General features: G+C 39.5%; 4 protein-coding genes across 8 annotated transcripts; 3 read left to right on the forward strand and 1 right to left on the reverse strand.

Annotated features, from left to right (window-relative positions):
* The first annotated feature begins 1,306 nt into the window (after window positions 1-1,306).
* LOC103704148 (transcription factor PCL1-like) lies at window positions 1,307-7,395 on the forward strand. Of its 3 annotated transcripts, none has more exons than XM_008787329.4 (3): window positions 1,307-2,349; window positions 5,987-6,021; window positions 6,343-7,395. In XM_008787329.4, exons 1-3 carry the CDS (start codon window positions 1,446-1,448, stop codon window positions 6,346-6,348), a joined length of 945 nt encoding a protein of 314 aa, XP_008785551.1. In that variant the 5' UTR covers window positions 1,307-1,445; the 3' UTR covers window positions 6,349-7,395. The 3 variants fall into 3 exon arrangements, with proteins under 3 accessions (XP_008785551.1, XP_008785550.1, XP_026659269.1); XM_008787328.4 differs by having other exon boundaries at window positions 1,308-2,349; window positions 5,987-6,074; window positions 6,343-6,462; XM_026803468.2 differs by lacking the exon at window positions 6,343-7,395 and adding an exon at window positions 6,183-6,317 and having other exon boundaries at window positions 1,308-2,349; window positions 5,987-6,074.
* On the reverse strand, window positions 6,076-7,176 carry LOC120110318 (thaumatin-like protein). The gene is made up of 2 exons (XM_039125052.1): window positions 7,045-7,176; window positions 6,076-6,968 (listed from the first exon to the last, which is right to left on the reverse strand). The coding sequence occupies exons 1-2, from the start codon at window positions 7,103-7,105 to the stop codon at window positions 6,286-6,288; spliced, it is 744 nt and encodes a 247-aa protein (XP_038980980.1). The 5' UTR covers window positions 7,106-7,176; the 3' UTR covers window positions 6,076-6,285.
* Window positions 7,396-9,906: 2,511 nt separating the features above from the next.
* Window positions 9,907-12,954, forward strand: LOC103704147 (dnaJ homolog subfamily B member 8). Of its 2 annotated transcripts, XM_039125053.1 has the most exons (5): window positions 9,907-10,308; window positions 11,515-11,668; window positions 11,950-11,982; window positions 12,110-12,204; window positions 12,361-12,954. In XM_039125053.1, exons 1-5 carry the CDS (start codon window positions 9,958-9,960, stop codon window positions 12,583-12,585), a joined length of 858 nt encoding a protein of 285 aa, XP_038980981.1. In that variant the 5' UTR covers window positions 9,907-9,957; the 3' UTR covers window positions 12,586-12,954. The 2 variants fall into 2 exon arrangements, with proteins under 2 accessions (XP_038980981.1, XP_038980982.1); XM_039125054.1 differs by lacking the exon at window positions 11,950-11,982 and having other exon boundaries at window positions 9,912-10,308.
* A 961-nt stretch (window positions 12,955-13,915) lies between these two features.
* LOC103704146 lies at window positions 13,916-18,935 on the forward strand. Of its 2 annotated transcripts, none has more exons than XM_008787324.4 (12): window positions 13,916-14,291; window positions 14,396-14,516; window positions 14,627-14,700; window positions 15,135-15,185; window positions 15,271-15,387; window positions 15,512-15,571; window positions 15,664-15,865; window positions 16,033-16,094; window positions 16,202-16,302; window positions 16,598-16,652; window positions 16,737-16,784; window positions 18,508-18,935. In XM_008787324.4, the coding sequence occupies exons 1-12, from the start codon at window positions 14,120-14,122 to the stop codon at window positions 18,681-18,683; spliced, it is 1,239 nt and encodes a 412-aa protein (XP_008785546.2). In that variant the 5' UTR covers window positions 13,916-14,119; the 3' UTR covers window positions 18,684-18,935. The 2 variants fall into 2 exon arrangements, with proteins under 2 accessions (XP_008785546.2, XP_008785545.2); XM_008787323.4 differs by having other exon boundaries at window positions 13,923-14,291; window positions 15,135-15,181; window positions 15,255-15,387.
* Window positions 18,936-19,124: the final 189 nt, after the last annotated feature.

Consider the following 19,124-nt stretch of genomic DNA (forward strand, 5'->3'; position numbering starts at 1 on the left):
TCTGTCATGCCGCAGGAATTGGATGAAGTGAGATAGCGCGTGGGAGATGATGGCTGTGATTGTATTTGATGGTGATTATTTTGTTATAGTCAATTTGGTTGTTATTTATTATAGTTATTATATTGATAAATATGCTCATCTCCTTTCTTTCTCCCGAAAACAGAGAATGCATGGTGTATGCTATAGGCTAGCACTCGGCATGTATATTGCGAGTAATAGTGCTGTGATTATTTTATATTATCAATCCTCTGCCCCGATCCATTTTTCTCTCGGGTATTTAGAGCACCGGCTCTGACTTGGTTTGGTATTCCTGGCGCCAAGTCAACTCGATTCCCCCTGCGAGCAGGATTGAATGGAAATAGAAAAGAATTGTATTTGAGCAGGGAGTTGTGTGTGTTTGTGTTTGTGTTTTTTTTCTTCTTCCTTTTTTTTGTGGTTTTTGGAGAAAGGGACGGTAAACCCACCCATGGATTTCGTGAGGATCATGAAAAAATCGAGGTTGAAGTACAAAAGTTTCAAGGGCTGCAAAGAAAAAGTAGCAGCAATCAGGGGAAACATAGGATGGTCGATGGAGCCTTGATTCCTTTTCCCAACGAGTTGAAGCCTCTGTAACCGGAAAGGTGGTGAAGCATGGTAGTCCTCAGGCTTTATTATTAAATATAATGTTGTTTTTTCAGAATTATTTTGATGTCTTGCCAATAATAATTGATGGTCAAGAGATTATTCTAAATTTATTGCCATCTGACCTCGGATTTAAACTACATTTACTTTTAGATAGTTTTTGAATAAAATTTATTTAAAATTTAATATTTTTTGTGCTCATATCCGTCCTATAATCCTTCTAATTGCCACCAATAAGAGCCTCTAGCGTGTGGGTTGATAATGTTGGTGGAGGAGTTCCATAGTTGACCAACTTCATATCGTGTGTTTTGGTCCGAGGGTGGTGCAAAGCCGATCATATTCATCTACCAAAAAAAAAAAAAAAGCCGATCATATATCCGGTTTTCGAGACCTTGAGGCAGGAGGATTTTTTTAAATGGATAATTTGGATTAAGGGAAGGAATTTGTTCCGATAATGCGGTCGATGAACGAACGAGAAAAAAAAAAATCGCGAGTATTAAGAAAGGGAAAAGCTTTGCGGTATCCTCACCCGGCTGGGCGTAAAATGGATGATAATCTAATAATCTATCAAATGTGCTCAAATCCGGTTTGGCGCTCATTCCGGGTACGCAAAAAAGTAAAAGCGAGCGAAAATATCAACGGAAGCCCGTCACGTGTACATTTGGAAACGCTGACAGCGAATCCAAAATCATAACTTAAACTACATAAAAATTCCCAAACTAAAAAAATCCCTCGGAATCTGAGACCTCCCAAAATATCCAACCCACCCACCTTCATCGATCGATCAAACCCTAATAATTCCTCAACCATCCTTCTCACCGCGGATGGGGGAAGAAGCCGATTCCAAGGACTGCGACATGGTGGCCGGAGACGGCGAAGGAGACGAGGGGCGAGTCCTCGAGTGGGAGGTCGGCCTCCCGAGCGCCGACGACCTCATCCCGTTGTCCCAGTCCCTGATCTCGCCGGATCTCGCCTATGCCTTCAGCATCGCGCCGGAGCCCGCCCGCACCTTGCTCGACGTCCACCGCGCCTCCCAGAGCACCGTCTCCAGCCTCCGTCGCCACCCCACCTCCTCCTCGGCTGCCGCTGCCCTCAATTTCTTCTCTCCCTTCCCTTCTCTCTCCTCCGTTGTCGCCGATGACCCCGTCGTCCTCGATGGCGAAGGAGACGACGCCGAGGATGGAACCACCGCCACCGTGTCTACCGCCGGCGAATCCTCCTGCGTCCCTCCGGAGAATTCCGGCGACGACCACTCCAGCCGGTCCCTGAAGCGGCCCCGCCTGGTCTGGACCGCGCAGCTCCACAAGAGGTTCATCGACGTTGTCTCGCATCTGGGGATCAAAAACGCGGTGCCGAAAACCATCATGCAGCTGATGAACGTGGACGGGCTGACGAGGGAGAACGTCGCGAGCCATCTCCAGAAGTACAGGCTCTACCGGAAGAGGATGGAGGGGATTCCCGGCGTGGGCCTGCCCCCGTCCGACCATTTTCCTCACGAGCCTCCGTCACAGACGCTGATGCCGATGCCATATGGTGTCCCGCCGCCGCCGGTCCCGATGCCGGTCTTCGGCATTTCATTCCACCCCGGACATAGCGGTGCCAAGGAGATGATGCCGGTCGTTAGCCGACACCAGGCCGCTGGGGCTTATCATGGATTTGTTTCGCATCATCCGAATGGAGGAGCGATTGGGGACCAGCAGGGGGACTGGTCTGCTGGGAACAAGTCTGGTTCGATTGTTTTCCATCCACATGCTATATCTAATGATAAGTAATTGTAAATAGAAATTAAATCGGTACATCTAAGGGAAGCAAATGCTTCTCTCGATCCTTTATATTGCTATGATCGTTCAATACAAAGCATGAATTTGAGCTTTTACGAGCTTGGCTTTAGGTAACCCACGAGAGGTTTCTAAAACCTCAATACCGATAAAGTACCTCAACTCACCAAGATCTTTCATTCTGAACTGTTTTTGAAGGTGTGACTTAAGAGATGAAATTCCCAATATATCATCTCCTGGTTTCATAATGTTATCAACATAGACTAACAAAATAACCATATATGAACTATTCAAGAATTTTGCTGTTTGATATTGATTTAGGAAGCATAACTCACATTACATAGTTTGATAGGATTAGAAAGCCCATATTCTTGTGGTTTCAGTTTTCATGTGCTTTATTACCTCAAAAACCATGATGTCAGCCTTATTAAATTTGGTAGGCTGTGTTAGGGGGAAAAAATGCAGTTTTTTTTTTCATGTTTATCTATTGACATGAGATGCGTGGCCTTTTGGCCTTTGTTGCTTCATCCTTTCTCATCCCAGCTGTATAGACTGCAGATCTGTATTTCCCACTTTGGTGTGTTATGTTACCCTTTTCTCTTGAAACTGCAAACACTATGCCTTTGATGTTGTCAAAGTTGTGACCAACTATCTTCTCATGGATTTACTGATTTTGCATTGATGGAGCTGTGATGTTGTCGACAAACTTCTTTCAGTGCCACTTGATATGTGGTGATTTTTCTTTTTATTCATTCGATCTTTACTTATTGCATCATCTTAATTTGGAGTACTTGTGCTACATTCTTAATGCCTCTAGTCTTTGGCCATTTACCTTTCAATCCCTTATATTCTGGTTTGGTTTATGATCCTTAATTGCACACATGTTCTTGCCTTGATCTTATGTCTAATAAACTTTGTCAGAAATCTAGTTTCGAAATTTCTCTCCAGTTTTTAATTGCCCACTACGATCCTGCCACTTATTTGGCCAACTTTTCTTCTGTTTGTTTTTGTCCTAGTCTCTGTTCCATAGTTTGTTTCAAGTTGCTTGTTTGCCTAGTGCGGAACTCAAAATATATAAGCTGTGTTTTATGGAACAATCAATTTTCACCAGGTATCTCTGTTTTTTCCCAAAAAGAGAAATTACATCTGATTCCTGTAGGACAGTTTGGATGGATTTGAAAGTTCTTTGCCAACCATTTCATTGAACAGCTGCGTCATGCCCATTTCTCTGAATTCATCTGCTCTGCCTTGGGCATTATTTCTTCTCCTTGCTTGAAGCATTGGTAGGAATATCTTCTCTTCGCTTTTTAAGTAAATTGCATTCTTCCTACTCAATATTTGGTTAGATGGTTTATAAACATCAAATGAGATTTAATTTATACACATGTAAAATTCAATATGTGACCCTTAAGTGATGTTCTTGTACATTGACATTATTCGAAATCCATAATTTAGTCTAGGCTTCATTTCTTCTTTATCCTGTGGAGATATGAATGTTGCAGTGGAAATTCTTGGCTTATTCTTGTCTGTCATGGCTCAATATTCAATTCATTTTGTACTTGCCATTTCCTTGGACCTAATCACCATAAAGAAGACTACCAGAATACTTTGGTATTGATACTTTCTACATTTCACCTGTGTGACTGTGTTTGGATTGGTTACTTTTTATTATTTTGCTCCTATCTTTTTCTTTAATTTTTGTTCTTTTTTTTCCTGCCAAATGTCTACAAAAATTGCATAGCTTGCAACTTTGGTCAACTCCAGACTGGAGTTCTTCTAAAATAATTACTTGGGAAACTCCTCTTGCAAAAATATAAGTTGCTACACCATTTTAACTCAGTCTTCTCTCCCTCTTTCCTATGCACCAAGTTCGATCACTTTCAGGCCTGGCAACATCTAATGCTCTGTGATCATTGTCTCACTTGGTGTCATGTTCATTGTTGCTAATATAAGGTTTTGCAGGTAAGAGTAAATATCATAATGAGAAGGCTGTTATAGTTAATATGGAGAGATGAGCAACAACTAATCTCTAAAAACCTAAATTTCTTGGGTAACTTTCCTTTAAGTTTACTTTGTAATATAGTTGACGAGAAAAGTTTTAGCATATTGGTGGACTTTTTGATGCATTACTTGTGTGTTAGTGATCTGGCAGACTTTATATCCTTGCTAAATGGGTCCATGGCTTCCACACCTCCCTCTTAGATTGTCTAAATCAATCTTATCTGTAACTGTTTCTTTTCCATTTTCATATTTTTTAGAAAACCATACATGTAAGAGCAAAAAAAATTGACAGCTTATGATACTAGTACAGTTAATTATGTAATGTTCTTAGTCCTTTCAGTTTTGTGCATAATTCACTTAGCTCTTTCATTTTTTTATCATGACCAAATCTGATTGTTCAATCATGACTGTTTTTCTGGACTGTAATTGTATGTGCTTCAAAATATTGTTTAAAATCTCTGGATTGAAACCACTCAAAATTTGTTTCCATTACGTCCCCTGTATATCATAATTCTGATAATGGTCCTCTTCATTGATATGTTACGAGATGTTAAAAAAACTTTTGATTTTTGATATGAAAGAGAAGATGCCAAGTAAACGTGCATAAGTTGGTTTTGTTGCCTATAGCTTTCCTTAAAAAGGATCTTGAAAAAAAGAATGTTTGCCTATAGCTAAGATTTCTGAACCTGGATGGATGGATTGACATAAAGAAGACAGCTTAGTCCAATTGTTGCTATTCAGTGTTCTGGTTGACTTACCTGTATCCTCCATTATTTTTCTTAGTACAGTGCTTCAGGGCGCCCATTATGCACCAACAAAAAGTTCATTGTTCATATGCACATAAGGGGAGTTCTGTAGCATTACCCCTTTTTTTAATTGTGCCAAAGTGACTTTTTGTCTGATAATGACTAATGAGACGTCCTGAAGATGGGCTGTGGCAACTTCTATTATTTGCAGCTTCTAATTATTGAAAGCAATAACTTCATTCCAAGTCACTGCTTGAATAGGAAATATAATAAAGTAGATACCATATGTCGATCAGTGCTGCCTGCATTTCTGAGGTTTAGAGAGGTTTATATGCCTGTGTGGTTGTAAAATTGTCAAACAAAGAATAGGGATATGGTACATAAGTGGCAAATCTTTGCAAAATTTTAGAATCAATCTTTTACTTTGTGAGCTACTATTGGTTTCAGGATTATCTTTTCTTCTTCTTTTTTTTTCCCTTTGCTTAGATGATTATGAATATGGTTTCAAAAGTCCAACTTGATTGGTGCTGTATACCCAGTCATGACTGGTTCATACACTGGGTGTTTCTAAGCCCCAACAAGTCCCTGAAAATTAAAGGGCTAAAGTCAGGTGCTCTGATGACAATGGTTCATCTCTGCTTATTTCAGTTTTAAGAAGTTTGATCCAGTAGGGTGGTAGGTGGCCATACCAGATCATATTTAGAATGCTTGGTGTGCGTTAACTCATTTCTATCCATTTGGACTATCTTTGATTATTCTACACTACTTCTGTAAGTAACTTTTGTTCCCTCATTTTATAAGCTCTAAGATGATTCTGATTTTTAAGGTTTTTCCTCTCAGGTGTTGATGCTGGTCTCTGCTTCAGGTCCCAACAGGTATCTTCTTAGATTGCTACCTTTCGGCGCGCCATTCATATCAACTAACTAGTGTAAGCAATAAGCTCATTTGATCGCACCTTTATAGGCTAGATTTTAAGAACTGATTTTCCATCAGGGAAGTCAATTTAACAAAGACAATGTTGCATAACTAATAACAGTAATCGGCATAACTAGAAACTGAAAATACTCTGGGGATACATCTATAAAAGCCAACAGACTATATCTACTACTGCAACTGCAAACAAGCTGGTGTCACATCTCTTATCTTGGAGGAGGGCAGAAGGTGATTAGATATCGTGATGCCCTGCACATGTTCAGGCTTGAAGAGTCATCATAGGCGAAACTGTAAGCTCGCGGGCATATGGACTTGAAGATATGGGAGAAAAGCGTCGGCTTGCAACTCCTTGGAGAGCCATAGTTCCCAGTGCAGCAGTACTCATCTTTCTGCAGAGCCAAGCATGCGCTCTTGCATCCCACCACCTTCCCCTGCTTCAGCACTGCAAAGTTTGAAGGACAGATCATATTCAAGTCCACCTCACAGCCTGCCACACCGCACCCGATCCCTCCACCAATCGGGGACATTGTGACTGGAAGATTGAAGCCGTCGACCAAACTCACGTCATAGTAGTGAAGGGGGGATTTGGCAGTTCCGAATGTCATCTCGACAACCGTGCTGGGTGGCGTGCTGCCTACGCCCTTGCAAAGCAGTGCGCCGCTGCAGTCCCCAGTGTCACAGAAGCCTTTCCCTTGTTCATCAAAGAAACAGCCTTGCCTGCCCCATATCCTGCCTGACCATCCAGTGGGCACCGGAAAGACTGCTTCCTCGCCGACGCCGAGGTGGAAGCCACCGTCTTCTGGGGAGGGGTTGCCTGAGCTGCCAAGAATGCCGGGCCACACACTGTGGTTGCAGTTGTTTACCACAATGATTTGGATCTCACCTGCAACTGAGGAGAAACACAATTGAATTAGATACTACAGCTGTGAGCATGCAATCAAAGGTTTTGTTGATCCGAGTCTTACATGATAGAGAGATGGAGAGGCAGAGGCAGAGGAAGAAGAGATGTGAGCTGGAAGCTGGCATTTTTCTCCCTCTTTGATTTTCTGAAGTTATGGTATGATATGGATCTTATATTAGCCTGGAAGCTGATTTCGTTATCATGAAGCATGCTACAACTGCCTTAACGGTTTTATAAAGTGGACAGGCATGTTCCTATACTACCATTGCGCTTGCTTTTCCTTTCGTTCTTTAATTATTTATTTTCTTACTTTTACTTTCAACTTTTCCCCCAGTTTTAAGCTTTGCATATATTCCTTGCTTGGGGTTGGGTTTGGGTTTGTTACCTCTATGGTTCTCGGTATATGAAGTAAAAGCCCATGTCATGAACTGAAAGGAAATGTTGATCCCTTGCTTTAGGGGTTTTAATAATTGATCTTAGAGCTGCCTGTTTCTTAAATATGTGGTCATGCATTGCTTTCTTCAAATTTTTTTGAAGCCATCAGGATTTTTTTTTTAGAAAAAACAGAGAAGGTAGAGAAGTCAAGATATGTTATGGTATTTTTTTCTTAAAAATAAAAAGAATATTGGTGTAGTATGTTCCATGTCCACGACCATTGTTCAACCAAGAAATAAGAGCCTACCATGAAAACATGTTAAAAAATAGGTCCGGCTACTTGCAGTCCATGTTAGCATCTTTATTAATCCTGTATTGTTGATCTGCAGGATTGCTTGGGATTAAGAAGAGGGAAGTGCGTTAAACTTGTATATCGACCCTGTTATTGTGGAAGCCTTAAACCTTTCTCTGATGAAAATAAAAGATTTGTTCTATGTACGAGATGAAGCCTCTCGGACGTCAAGTATCAACATTTTGGTGATTTATTTGGGGCCTTAATGCCTGCTTTGGCCCCAGCGGTTTGGCAAAAACTGAGGTCTGAGTCGAAACTACGGCGCATAGAGCTAGAGCCCTTGTTCCGGATAGAATCTACGGTACGTAAAGCATCTAGCTGCCAAGAAATTTGAAACAATCGAAAATTACAACTGTAAGAATTCGGAAAAAAATATGCAGAGAATTTTTAGCCGTCTGCCTTTCTAATTTAACCTCTTCTACATTTCTAGAAAAGGTGAATGGAAATAATGGTTTCTAGAATTGGCAAATATGTTTTCTAGTTCTCCATGTTATTTGTGGAGTAAAGAAAATATTATGGATGAGGATATCTATATCAAAATTTTATATTGCAAAATGTTCATCTCTATCCGGACTAGGTCATTTGAAGATCAATACATCAATTAAGGCGTTGAGCAAACGGCTCCTTGCGATGGAAAGGATGAATTAGTTTGGCGGGCCCGATTTGTACATGTGAAATGTGTATCTTGAATAGATAAGAAGGCAGGGGAGTGCAGCGTTTTTCAGGTTATGCATGTATACCAAGAGGCGAACAGGGTTGCAAACTAGACTGCTAGCCCAGCATTCCGAAGAGGTCATCAGGGACTTTTTTCTCCATTTTTGGGCCTCTTCGGAATGCATTAGGGAGTTTTTTCTCCATTTTTGGGCTATTTTTTCACTTGTGATTCTGTTAGCTCCATCTATCCTGAAGTTGGGTGGTCAGCTATTGTACTTAAAAAAAAGAGGAGAAGAAGAAGAAGAAGAAGAAGAAGAAGAAGGGGGAAAGAAAAGCTGCTCCACCCTCTTCAAAATTCTAAAAAAGTTAAATTAATTAGGGAAAAAAAAGACCCTCTTCAAAATTCTAAAAAAGTTAAATTAATTAGGGAAAAAAAGAAGAAGGAAGGAAGGAAGAAGAAGGGGGAAAGAAAAGCTGCTCCACCCTCTTCAAAATTCTAAAAAAGTTAAATTAATTAGGGAAAAAAAATCAAGTATGCCACAACATGAATTTCTAACTAACTACATTTTTCTTTCCTAATCCCACCATAAAAAATATAAATCTTTTCTAAAATTCTGCTGAAGTAAAGCTTTTATAATTTCTCACTTATCCAAAAATATATTAATTTTTAAAATAATATACAATAATATATTTTAATATAAAAAACATATTATTAATATATTAAAAATATAATAATATATTAATACAATATATTATTAATTCGAGGTTTGTGTATGTGAAATATCATGTGCGTAGCATAGATCTACATTAAGGGCTCGTTTGGTTCGCAGGAAAACGAGGGGGGAAAGTGTGGTCAACGGGAAAGTAATGAAATGCCTCTTGTTTGGTTGGAGTTTTCAAAGGAGAGAGATGGGAAAGTGGTATTCCTATGGGAATATGATTCCCACATTTCATGGAAAAGTCTTTCCCATGAGAAACATGGGAAAGTTACTTTCCCATGAGGTAGGAATCACTCCTTTTTTATTTTTTCCCAAAAAGACCCTTCAGCATTAAAGAAGCATTAAAGAGGCATTAAAGACCTAATTTTTATTAAGGGCATAATAGGAATTATATATAACTTTCCTAGGAAAGTGGATGGTCAACCAAACATAAGCACTTTGGAAATTAGTCACTTTCCCATGGTTAACCAAACATGTCAAAAGTACTTTCCTAGGTATCCTCTTTCTAGGAATCTGATTCCCAGGAATCATATTCCTAGGAGGGAAAATACTTCCCGCGAACCAAACGAGCCCTAAGAAATTGAAAAAGCATGTGTGTTCCACATGTAGAAAAATTGATCCTATCAAATTGTAAACGGAGCGTCTGCAATTGTTGGCCCAATAACGCCAAGGCTATGTACTCAGATTAGCATTCTACTTTTATGATTAAGGACGTTGGTTAATTAGCTAATAAATTTGGGACCGCATAAGCTATGAAATATTCTCTCAAACTGAATTGATCCTGTGGTCGGTATGTGTTCATCGAAAACCTATCCATGGCTGCGTTGTTAAGACCGAACAGTCTTATCATATATCCCATGGCTGTCTCTTTGAGAGGATGAGGCCGCCTCTCTCCACCCATCCCTCCTCTCCCCCCTTCCGTCTTCAACACCCTCTCTTCTTGCTCCCTCCTCCCACCCTCTTCCCCAAATTCTCCATCCCTGCCCGCTCCTATGAGGCCTGCTCTCACTTCTCGCCCCCGTCCCCGCACCCAAGAACAAGTCTTGGTTGGAGCCCTCCGAAGAGGAGGCGGGAGGCGAGAAGGCGCACCACCTATTCGACGGTGAGATCGAGCCGGAGGGAGTCGCCTTACGAGGTATTGGGCGTGTCCCCATCCGCAACCCCTGGCGAGATCAAGAGGGCTTACCGGAAGCTCGCCCTCAAATATCATCCCGATGTTAACAAAGAGGTAAGGCTTCCAATTCCCTCTTTTTTCTTACTTACAGTTCACCTCAACAACTTCTTTAGATTCTCCTAGAGAGCCTTGGATTCTCGATTCCTGGAAAATCTTTTTACTCACTCTCCCTTGCATCTGCCTGTTTCGTTCCGATGCTAAGATTTTTTATGCGAATTGGTGAAATTGGTTTTTTTAGTTGCTTTATAGAACTTTGGCAAGATTTCGTTATATCTATTATGATTCTTGTTTTCTCGAATTTTAGGAAAGTTCATCATATATACATATATATATATACATATATCATCCAGTGTGATGCAAGAGCTGATGATAAAAAATGTTAACTGTTCAGTAATGTTATGGAAAAATTTACATTATGCTAAACAACAGTTAGCAAATAGGACCTAACAGTTGCTAATCGTGTCAGCAATTCGATGGTTAACCTGCAAAAGCCAATGAACCGGAATGGTAACATGTACATCCACTGGACTATGGAGCATATCTAATCTCTCTTGCTGTCTGTATATTGTTCCCTTGTTCTCATGATTACTTTCTGAAGGCAACTTTTTTGTGTAATATATTTAACGTTTTTTATAATTTTACTTCATAAGTTCGTCTGGTGAATTGTTTAAAGCTGACACCATTTTGTTCTGTTGAGCAGGAAGCATCATCCAAAACTGAGACTAGACCTCCATTAGTGCTAGTATTATTGATACAGATGTTTTGACTTCTTTATGGACAATGTTTCCTACATCCTTGTCTACTTTAGATCTCACTTAGTGATAACAAAAGATCTCTTAAAAGAGAGTGTTAGTTCCGTAAAACTTGAATACAGTTGCCAGACACTAAAGAGGAAACTGCAAATATATGCATTGTTTTCAGACGTGTGCTACCTGCATGTTAACCTCCTCTAAAAAAAAATAACTCACTTGCCACGGCTGTCTCATCCTTCTGGATCATAACAAATGCTGTTTTCTTCTAAAAAGGCATGCGATGTGCTTGAAAGTTTTGGTACCATATATTCATTTTTATTGTTTTGCTAAAAAATTGTTTCTCTATTTTCTATTTTTTCGTTTCTAGTTTTATTTTGACGAGACCCGTGAGTTACTAACTTGCTGGAAAGACTTAAGGTAATCATACTATACTAGATAAGAGACGTAATGCTTTGCCTTATCATGTTGATTATTTTACTGATATAGTTCTATATTGACTGTGATATAGGCAAATGCTCAAGAGAAATTCATGCGAATTAAGCATGCATACAATACCTTATTGAATTCAGAATCAAAGTTCAAGTATGGCAGTTACAGTTCAGATTATTCGAGAACAGCTGAAAGGAACAGCAGTACCCCAGAAGAAGAATTTTATGGCTTTGGTGCGAATCTTGGCTTCTGAAAAGTTGTCTGGAAATTTGCTAGATCCAAATTTAATTATATTACCTTAATTTTTTTAATTATTTTCCCGATATTGGATAAGGAGTTATTTATAGAAAGTAGTCCTTTTTCCTTTGCAGCATCATCATGAACACCATGATTTTTTTTTTCAATAAGTTTGCCGTCATACTTTAAAAATATGGTCACTCTATTAGCACTTCCTTTAGGATGTGTTATCCTCATAATTAATTGGAAGTCCTTATATAACCCATTTATTCTGCAGGCAATTTTTTGAGAGATGTTCAAATATCAATAGGTAGATTTTTCTCCTGCAGGAAACTGTGGCTTGAACATGTTATTCTCGCAGTTTTAGTTGATCAATCTTTTTCTTTCTACAAAAGAGCCAATTTTCCTTGAAGATAACCAGAACCTTGATGTTGCAGCGGATTTCTTTCGTGATCTACAAGCAGAATTTCAAAACTGGGAAGCAGGCATAAATTCAGAAGAGAAACCCAAGAGTCTGTGGGAGGAACTGGCAGTAAGTTCCAATCTGATAAACATTGTGCAATTATAAAATATGAAGTAATCCTTGTCCCTGCCTACCGAACATATTCCTATGCAATTAAAACAGAAAAAGCATTCGTTTGCTCTGAACTTGAAATTTTCATTATATATTCATCACTGTATGTTTCAGGACATTGGTGAGGAGTTTGTCGAGTTCTTAGAGAAGGAGCTCAACATCAACGATTCAAATTCTGAAGAAGAGAGTGGTGGTGATGACTCGCCGAAGGAAAACTCGTATACAAAGCCTAGGGAAGATAAAAGGAAAGATGGAAGCCAAAATGCAGGCAGTATCGAGAACAGCATCGATGAAATTGAAGCTGCTCTTGCTCAATTGAAAAAGGAGTTGGGACTCTAGTGGCATTCTCTGGAGTCACCTTTGAAGCATCTTCGTGGTAAAGAAGGAATTCCAAGGGAAAGACTTCCTCACCCATGATGAGTTTAGAGATATTGCTCGGAACAAAGCTGATGCCCAATCTTTTGCTCAAATGTCCACTTCCGGATGCCTTATGATTTTGCCAAAGCATAACAAATAATAGTGCATCTGCATTTCTTATATTGACAATATTCATGTAAATTCTTTTACAAATTGTACCATCCACTTCCACTTCCACTTCCAAGTTTTCGTTGACATGACTCATGTACCCGAGAATCCCAGTCCGCCTAAAGTTGTAACAAAAAGTTATTATTATCAAAATCATTTCTTTCAAAAAAAATATTGGTATCATTCCTAGTGTTACCTGGCTTTGAACATTATAGAGCATATGTAGATTTTTTAATTGATTTTCATTTGTATATCTGAAATAGATATTGCTAAATTTGAAATGGCAGCATAGCTGTTTTCTATGGATTCCAATGGTAAATATGAATAGAAATTCATCTCCTGGAAATCTGAGTCTTCTCACTGCTATTTAAGTGCGAACGCTTACCATAACATTATCTGAGATGGATGTCCGTTTCAAGCCTAACCTTCATGAGACTCCTACGGACCTATGAATCGTTCGCCCTGAATTGAATCACCCTTCAAAGTACTTTGGTGGGAAGAGAGCCTCTGATCATGGCTGTCCTCATGAAGATGTTTATGTGATTTAATATCGTCAAAGATACCGAGGATAAGGCCCTTGTTTCTAGAGTTGTCAGCGTCACGGAGCACCAACGTCTTGATGATGAGGGGGCGGTTAGCGTCTTGCGCCAATATAAGGATTTGCCCATGAAGGCTGCAGCCGTCGTCCTTCTTTATATATATTATTTTATTTATTTATTTATTTATTTATTTATATAATAGTGACTCACATAAAAAATTCATGCATGCATTCAAAAAAATCAGAAAAAAATATTTGACGAAAAGAAAAAGAAATAAACTTGAGACTCTATCAGATAAACTTTCTTGAATGATGCACAATATAGGAGGTAATACAGCCAGCAACACTGTTTCCTTTTTAATAGACATAAATGACTTAAAAGGAAATAAATCCTCTCGCAAGCCTAGAGATAATCTAAAGCAGACAGGTGCCGATCAATATAACTTAAAACAGACAGGTGCCCATCAATATAACTGTGTTGGCTCTGAATTTAGCCAATCACCATAGTCAGCCATCTTCAAAGCTGCAGCCTTTGAGGGAGTGCTGTCCATATTACTCCGAGATCAAACTACCAAACCCATATGGGCCATATTTCGAAAACGGAATCGCTTTGGTTGATGAACCGCTCGGTTCGCGGGGCCTCCGGGACCTAAAGCCGTTTTCACTTCGAACCTGGAGACGTGGCAAAATCTCGGGGACTGGGCTGGGGCCGCGGCGAATCTAATATTCCGATGTAAACGGCTTCCATTGTCTCTGCTCGCTCTTCGGTTCTTCTTGCAGCTTCCCTTTCTTTTCCCATCTCCCACGACCATGTTCCGAGTCGCGCTGAGGAGAGCAGCAACCAAAGCCCCAGCCCAGTCCCCAAGGGAGCTCGTACTCGCCTCGACGCCAGTCCTGAGGTCCTACGCGACCAACGGCCCAGATGGTGTTTCTCGCCAGATGATCCAGTACGCCCTCGGCCATGCTAGATCTCACAGATCAGGTCCCCTGCCCCTTTCTATCTTTCAGTCGAGTGTTCTTCTTCTTCTTCTTCTTTTTCTTCGATCCAATTTTGTAATCTTGTACTATATGTTTATATGTATGCAGGGGATTCGTATGCCCAAGCGATGCTCGTGCTGGAGCAAGGCCTGTCCAACTTTCGAGGAGGAGGAGATGAGGAGGCGATGGGAATGCTGATGCTCGCCATGTCGACTTTGCACTACGAGAGGTCACTCCTTTTATTTAAATTCATCATCATTTTTGAAGCGGGAGTTAGAAGAGAGTTTTGATGATAACTGGTCGCTTATGCTATATAATGGATCTCATGTATATGGGCAGAGGGCGGCTTCGAGATGCCTTTGAGAAGCTCGAGATGGTTCGCCAGCTGAGGCGCACTTCTTTAGCTCTTAAAGGTGATTCCCATGGCTGCTTTCTGGAAGCTTTTCATATGATTAACAAAAATGAAATGGATAAGCTCGCACCGGCTATGTGCTGTTTGTTGAAATGCTTTTGACTGATTCTCTTACCTTTTTACCTTCGTCAGGGTTTGGTAGGTTCTCTACATGCTGTTTCTGTGAGAAATTTATGAACTGCTCCGTAGTTTTTTGGTATATTTGGATGCGATAGAGACCAAACAAGTCTCCCATCTGTTTTCTTGTTTGGTCAATCGGTCTATCATTTCGATTTGCACAAACGGTGTTGCCTTACTTTACAAATTACAAAGGAATCATATGTAGGGATCCATCCTGCTGTTCCAACATCCTACAGAAACCTTGCACATGATTTCTCACCTAGTTATTGGCACTAAGATGCATCCCATCTTTTCTTTTTTCAAATGAATGTGCAGTGGCAGCATGGGAAGCTTTGATCGGGCTGAAGTTGGAGCTGGGCCAGGTTGGTAAGCACGGCTATATATAGCGTCTGTGATGCTTTAGGTTGGATTTATTTGATGGTTATTTTGCCATAGGATGTTCCTCCATCAGTGCTCGCAGATGATTTCTCTCAACTGTCGAGGAAAAGCATGGAAGTCAGCGTACCTGAATTGCGGGCTAAAGCCATCAAGGGACTTGCTGATCTTGTGAATGGGGAACTCCAATCAGGTTTCTGTTTTCTTTGGGGGAACCCTTGTGACTTTCTTGAAGTTCCCCAAGAAAAACATTCCGACTCTTTTATTAGAAAGAAAAGCAAGATTAGGATGGAAATGATTTTAATTTTCTGTGACAGCTGAGCTGCTCTTTGAGGGGCTTCCAGACTATAATGTGCGAGAGGGTCAAGATCAAATGGGTATGTTATGCTTCGCAGCAGCAATTCAAGAGGCAATTTTTCCTCTGGATGCCGAATTCATGCAAGTTATTATTTTTTTTCTTGATATGCAGGAAATGTTGCTCTTTCTCATGGGGAATTTCTTCATTGCACTGGGAGCTTTTCATCGGCAAAGAACTTGTATGAGAGGGCGCTTCAGATATCAGAAGGAAAGGATATATCGAACAATTTGTATCTGTCTTCTGCCAACATGATCCCTGAAGAAGGTCTCCTGGGAGCTACATGTGCATTAGGCCAGCTATTGTCACATTTGGGGTAAGGTTCTTGTGGTTAACTAAAGAGTCACTACTTTAGTCAACATTTTTTAGCTTACATTCTGCATATATGATTCACCTAAAGATTGTATCTCACTTTTACAATGCAACAATACAATCATTGTGATTTTTCTTACTGAGTTGGCTAATGCGGTCTTTCTCATTCAGGAAATTTCAAGAAGCGGAGGAGTTGCTGACCAAGGCACTAACTAAAGCTGAAAATCATTTTGGTTCGTCATACTTAAACTTCTCAGTACATGAACTGTAGATTCATTATAACATTTGGCTATTTTTTAGTTTGAGTTCGACTTGCATCACATGTTATTCTTCGACTCAGGATCAACTCATCCGAAGGTTGGGATTGTGTTAACTTGCATAGCTCTTATGTTTAAACATAAAGCAAAGATGGAATCTTCAAGTTCTATATTGATCCAGGAGGTTAGCCTGAACCTTGACATACAGTTGGTAGTTGTGTCTTTGCAAATTCAGTTGTTGTTTTTCCATAGCTATAAATGTGGCCAAACCTGGTTAGACATACAGCATGGCTTCACCTTGTTTTGCGCTATTGGTTTTTACTTAATTGTATGCCATGATTATCTTAAATTTGCTCACATGCTCTCCACTAAGCTGGGTTTAATTTATATGCAAGCACCCAAGTCAAAGAAGCTTGTCATTTTTATTGAAATTCAGTATATTATCTACTTAATAACTTGTTGATACTGCCAAATGGCAGGGATTATATAGGAGGGCCATTGATTTGCTAAAAGCTCCAGCCTTGGATTGTGAAGGTATTTCAATTTCCACTGCTATATCCAATTTTTCATTACACATCTGCATGTAAGAATTGCTTTTTCAATGGTGGATCATTGCAGATGCTGCAGTACAGGTGGATGGAAGAGACATTGTTGCCCTTGCAAGAGGTAGTTCTTTGCACCACCTTATTTGCCATGTTCATAATATGTAGGACCATTGCATATAAGCAAGACATTATGAAGGATTTGGGTTCTTTCATGTCAATGGCAAGAAAGATCATAGAAGGGGGGACCGGGGGGGGGGGGGGGGGGGGGGGGGGTGGAATCAACTATAGATGACCTCTTTCTAAAGGTTATTTCTTGCTGATTGAAATTCTCTGTTCATTTATATTTTTAAAGTTTATTGAAATACTCTCAACCCCAATCTGTAGATGCCCCCCCCCAACTCTGACCAGGTTATGATACTCCAAGTGACCACATGATTGTTGTTTTATTCGTCCTGGGATGCTAGAAGTGGATATAATGTAGGAGGTGTTGTTAAATATTAGCCAGTAACACAGAAACATGTAATGTATCAGATCCAATTTTTTTGATTGATTTTGAAGTCCTTGAGTGCTGCTATTGGCATGGGCATGTTAGTGGTCCACTTCCTGCACCCTGAACTTCTCTGTTCCGCTTACTCTTCCTTCTCCTCCTTTAATCATCATTCCTTTAAAAGGAGCCACCATTTTTTTTATTATGCACATGTATTTGATTTTATTTGACCTGTGATTGTTGGACCTTTGATTTATCCCAGAGTATCAGCATCTGACAATTAAAAATATGAGGGTATCTGTGTCATTCAGATACAAAGTCTGCAAGAAGAAATTTGTAGATAATCTGTACTTAACACAAACCTGCTCTGAACACTTGCACACAAGCCTATGCATCATGAGATGTAACGATACCTTTCCTTTTAGACAATTTCTGGATGATCCTTGATCTCAACTAGAACATCCTTAATATGTATGAATTCTGTGGAGGGCTTCCCCTATTATGAATTACATCTCTTTATTGGAACCCCTCTTCTTGACTAGCTTGTGCAGGCTTTAATAGCTTGTAGTTAGTGTGGGCCTTTAGGTCCTTTCTTACAACATTACGTACTTCCTAGCAAAAGATTTTTCTCCATTGTTAGTACTTGTTTCGGACCCTGAGGTTTTAGAAAAGGTTCAACCAGTTTACGTTTTTCTTGGTATCTTCAGCATATGCCCTCTCAACTTTCTTAAAGTTGTTTGCGACATTTTTGTTACCGTCCATATGCTTGTGATTTGCTGCTTTGTAAATGCTTGCCTCTTAATAAGTATTGGGTTAGTTGGTCGAAGGAGGAACGATACTTAAAGATGACCTCTCCAATAGCGGTTGTGAGGAAGTGTATGCAGAAGGCCATTGTCGTAATAAAACATTTTTATATAGTGAGCGGTGAAATATGGCTTATTTTAGAACTAGTTTGTTATGGTTCATCTGAGCTGTATCATGGAAGAGGATTGCTTTAAGCTTCCAGTTTATGGCAGCATGTTTAGAACTTCACATGATCAATTTTAATTTTTATTATGTAGTAGTAGTAGAAGAAAAATACTAGATGATGGTAACATGGTTTTTCTCTTTGATCTGCCGATAAATGTAAAAGACTTTTGTTTCAGTAAAGATGCTTGCGTTTAGATGATAGAACAAATTGCTTGATAATAAAAATAAAGCTTATAGATTTCATGATAGATTTGGAAGTCTATAACTAATACGTATTTATTTTATAGAGTATTGTTTTTTCGTAACTTCTACATTTTATTGATATAATAATGTAGTTGGAATATTAGGGTTTATCTTAAGGTTTTGACTAAATAGTGTTATTGTTTAGGTGGATATGCAGAACTGTTATGCATTCAACAGAACAGAAAAGAAGAAGGTGAACGAATGAGAAAGTGGGCCAAGACTATTTGGAGGAACCACCGTTTATCTCTCGCCCAAGCGCTTGATTTTTGTGAACCGCCAAAAGCTCCTGTTATCGACACACGGATTGGTAGAGTTATATGATTACGAGTAACAAAGGCTATATAAATACAGAGTTATATGATTACGAGTAACAAAGGCTATGTAAATACAAAGGCCTACTGTATCTCGCTATCGGCATTTCTGTGTACCATTGTTTTATACTTTGTGGTAGATCTCTTGTTCACTCTCTCTGTGTGAAGCACGAAACTACGTACAATATACAATCTTTGTGGTGTTGTATTTGCAATTAATAGATATTTTTTATCATAATTTTTTCATGTACTAAGTTTGACATATCTACAAATATATCAATGCCCACTAATATCTCAGGCTCATTAGTGCATGTGTAATTAAAAAATAATACAAATTACAGGTTTTTATATGCGGTTCACACATATTCCATGATTATTTTTTTTATTGTCTATTTCCATCAAGCAACAGGCCTAAATGTGCTCTGTTTTCATTATCATTAGGCTATCATGA

Source organism: Phoenix dactylifera, chromosome 3 (assembly GCF_009389715.1).
Source record: "Phoenix dactylifera cultivar Barhee BC4 chromosome 3, palm_55x_up_171113_PBpolish2nd_filt_p, whole genome shotgun sequence".
Taxonomy (NCBI): domain Eukaryota; kingdom Viridiplantae; phylum Streptophyta; class Magnoliopsida; order Arecales; family Arecaceae; genus Phoenix; species Phoenix dactylifera.

What these genes read in the sequence shown, in the direction of transcription:
- LOC103704148 (XM_008787328.4), top strand. Translation starts at nt 1,446, where the DNA reads ATGGGGGAAGAAGCCGATTCCAAGGACTGCGACATGGTGGCCGGAGAC. An exon ending in GTCTGCTGGGAACAAGTCTG is followed by an intron (nt 2,350 to 5,986) that starts GTTCGATTGTTT and finishes TTTTCCTCTCAG; the next exon opens with GTGTTGATGCTGGTCTCTGC.
- LOC120110318 (XM_039125052.1), bottom strand. Translation starts at nt 7,105, where the DNA reads ATGCCAGCTTCCAGCTCACATCTCTTCTTCCTCTGCCTCTGCCTCTCC. An exon ending in CCTCTCCATCTCTCTATCAT is followed by an intron (nt 6,969 to 7,044) that starts GTAAGACTCGGA and finishes GTTTCTCCTCAG; the next exon opens with TTGCAGGTGAGATCCAAATC.
- LOC103704147 (XM_039125053.1), top strand. Translation starts at nt 9,958, where the DNA reads ATGAGGCCGCCTCTCTCCACCCATCCCTCCTCTCCCCCCTTCCGTCTT. An exon ending in ATCCCGATGTTAACAAAGAG is followed by an intron (nt 10,309 to 11,514) that starts GTAAGGCTTCCA and finishes ACTGTGATATAG; the next exon opens with GCAAATGCTCAAGAGAAATT. An exon ending in AGATGTTCAAATATCAATAG is followed by an intron (nt 11,983 to 12,109) that starts GTAGATTTTTCT and finishes TTGATGTTGCAG; the next exon opens with CGGATTTCTTTCGTGATCTA.
- LOC103704146 (XM_008787323.4), top strand. Translation starts at nt 14,120, where the DNA reads ATGTTCCGAGTCGCGCTGAGGAGAGCAGCAACCAAAGCCCCAGCCCAG. An exon ending in GAATGGGGAACTCCAATCAG is followed by an intron (nt 15,388 to 15,511) that starts GTTTCTGTTTTC and finishes TTTCTGTGACAG; the next exon opens with CTGAGCTGCTCTTTGAGGGG. An exon ending in TAAAGCTGAAAATCATTTTG is followed by an intron (nt 16,095 to 16,201) that starts GTTCGTCATACT and finishes TCTTCGACTCAG; the next exon opens with GATCAACTCATCCGAAGGTT.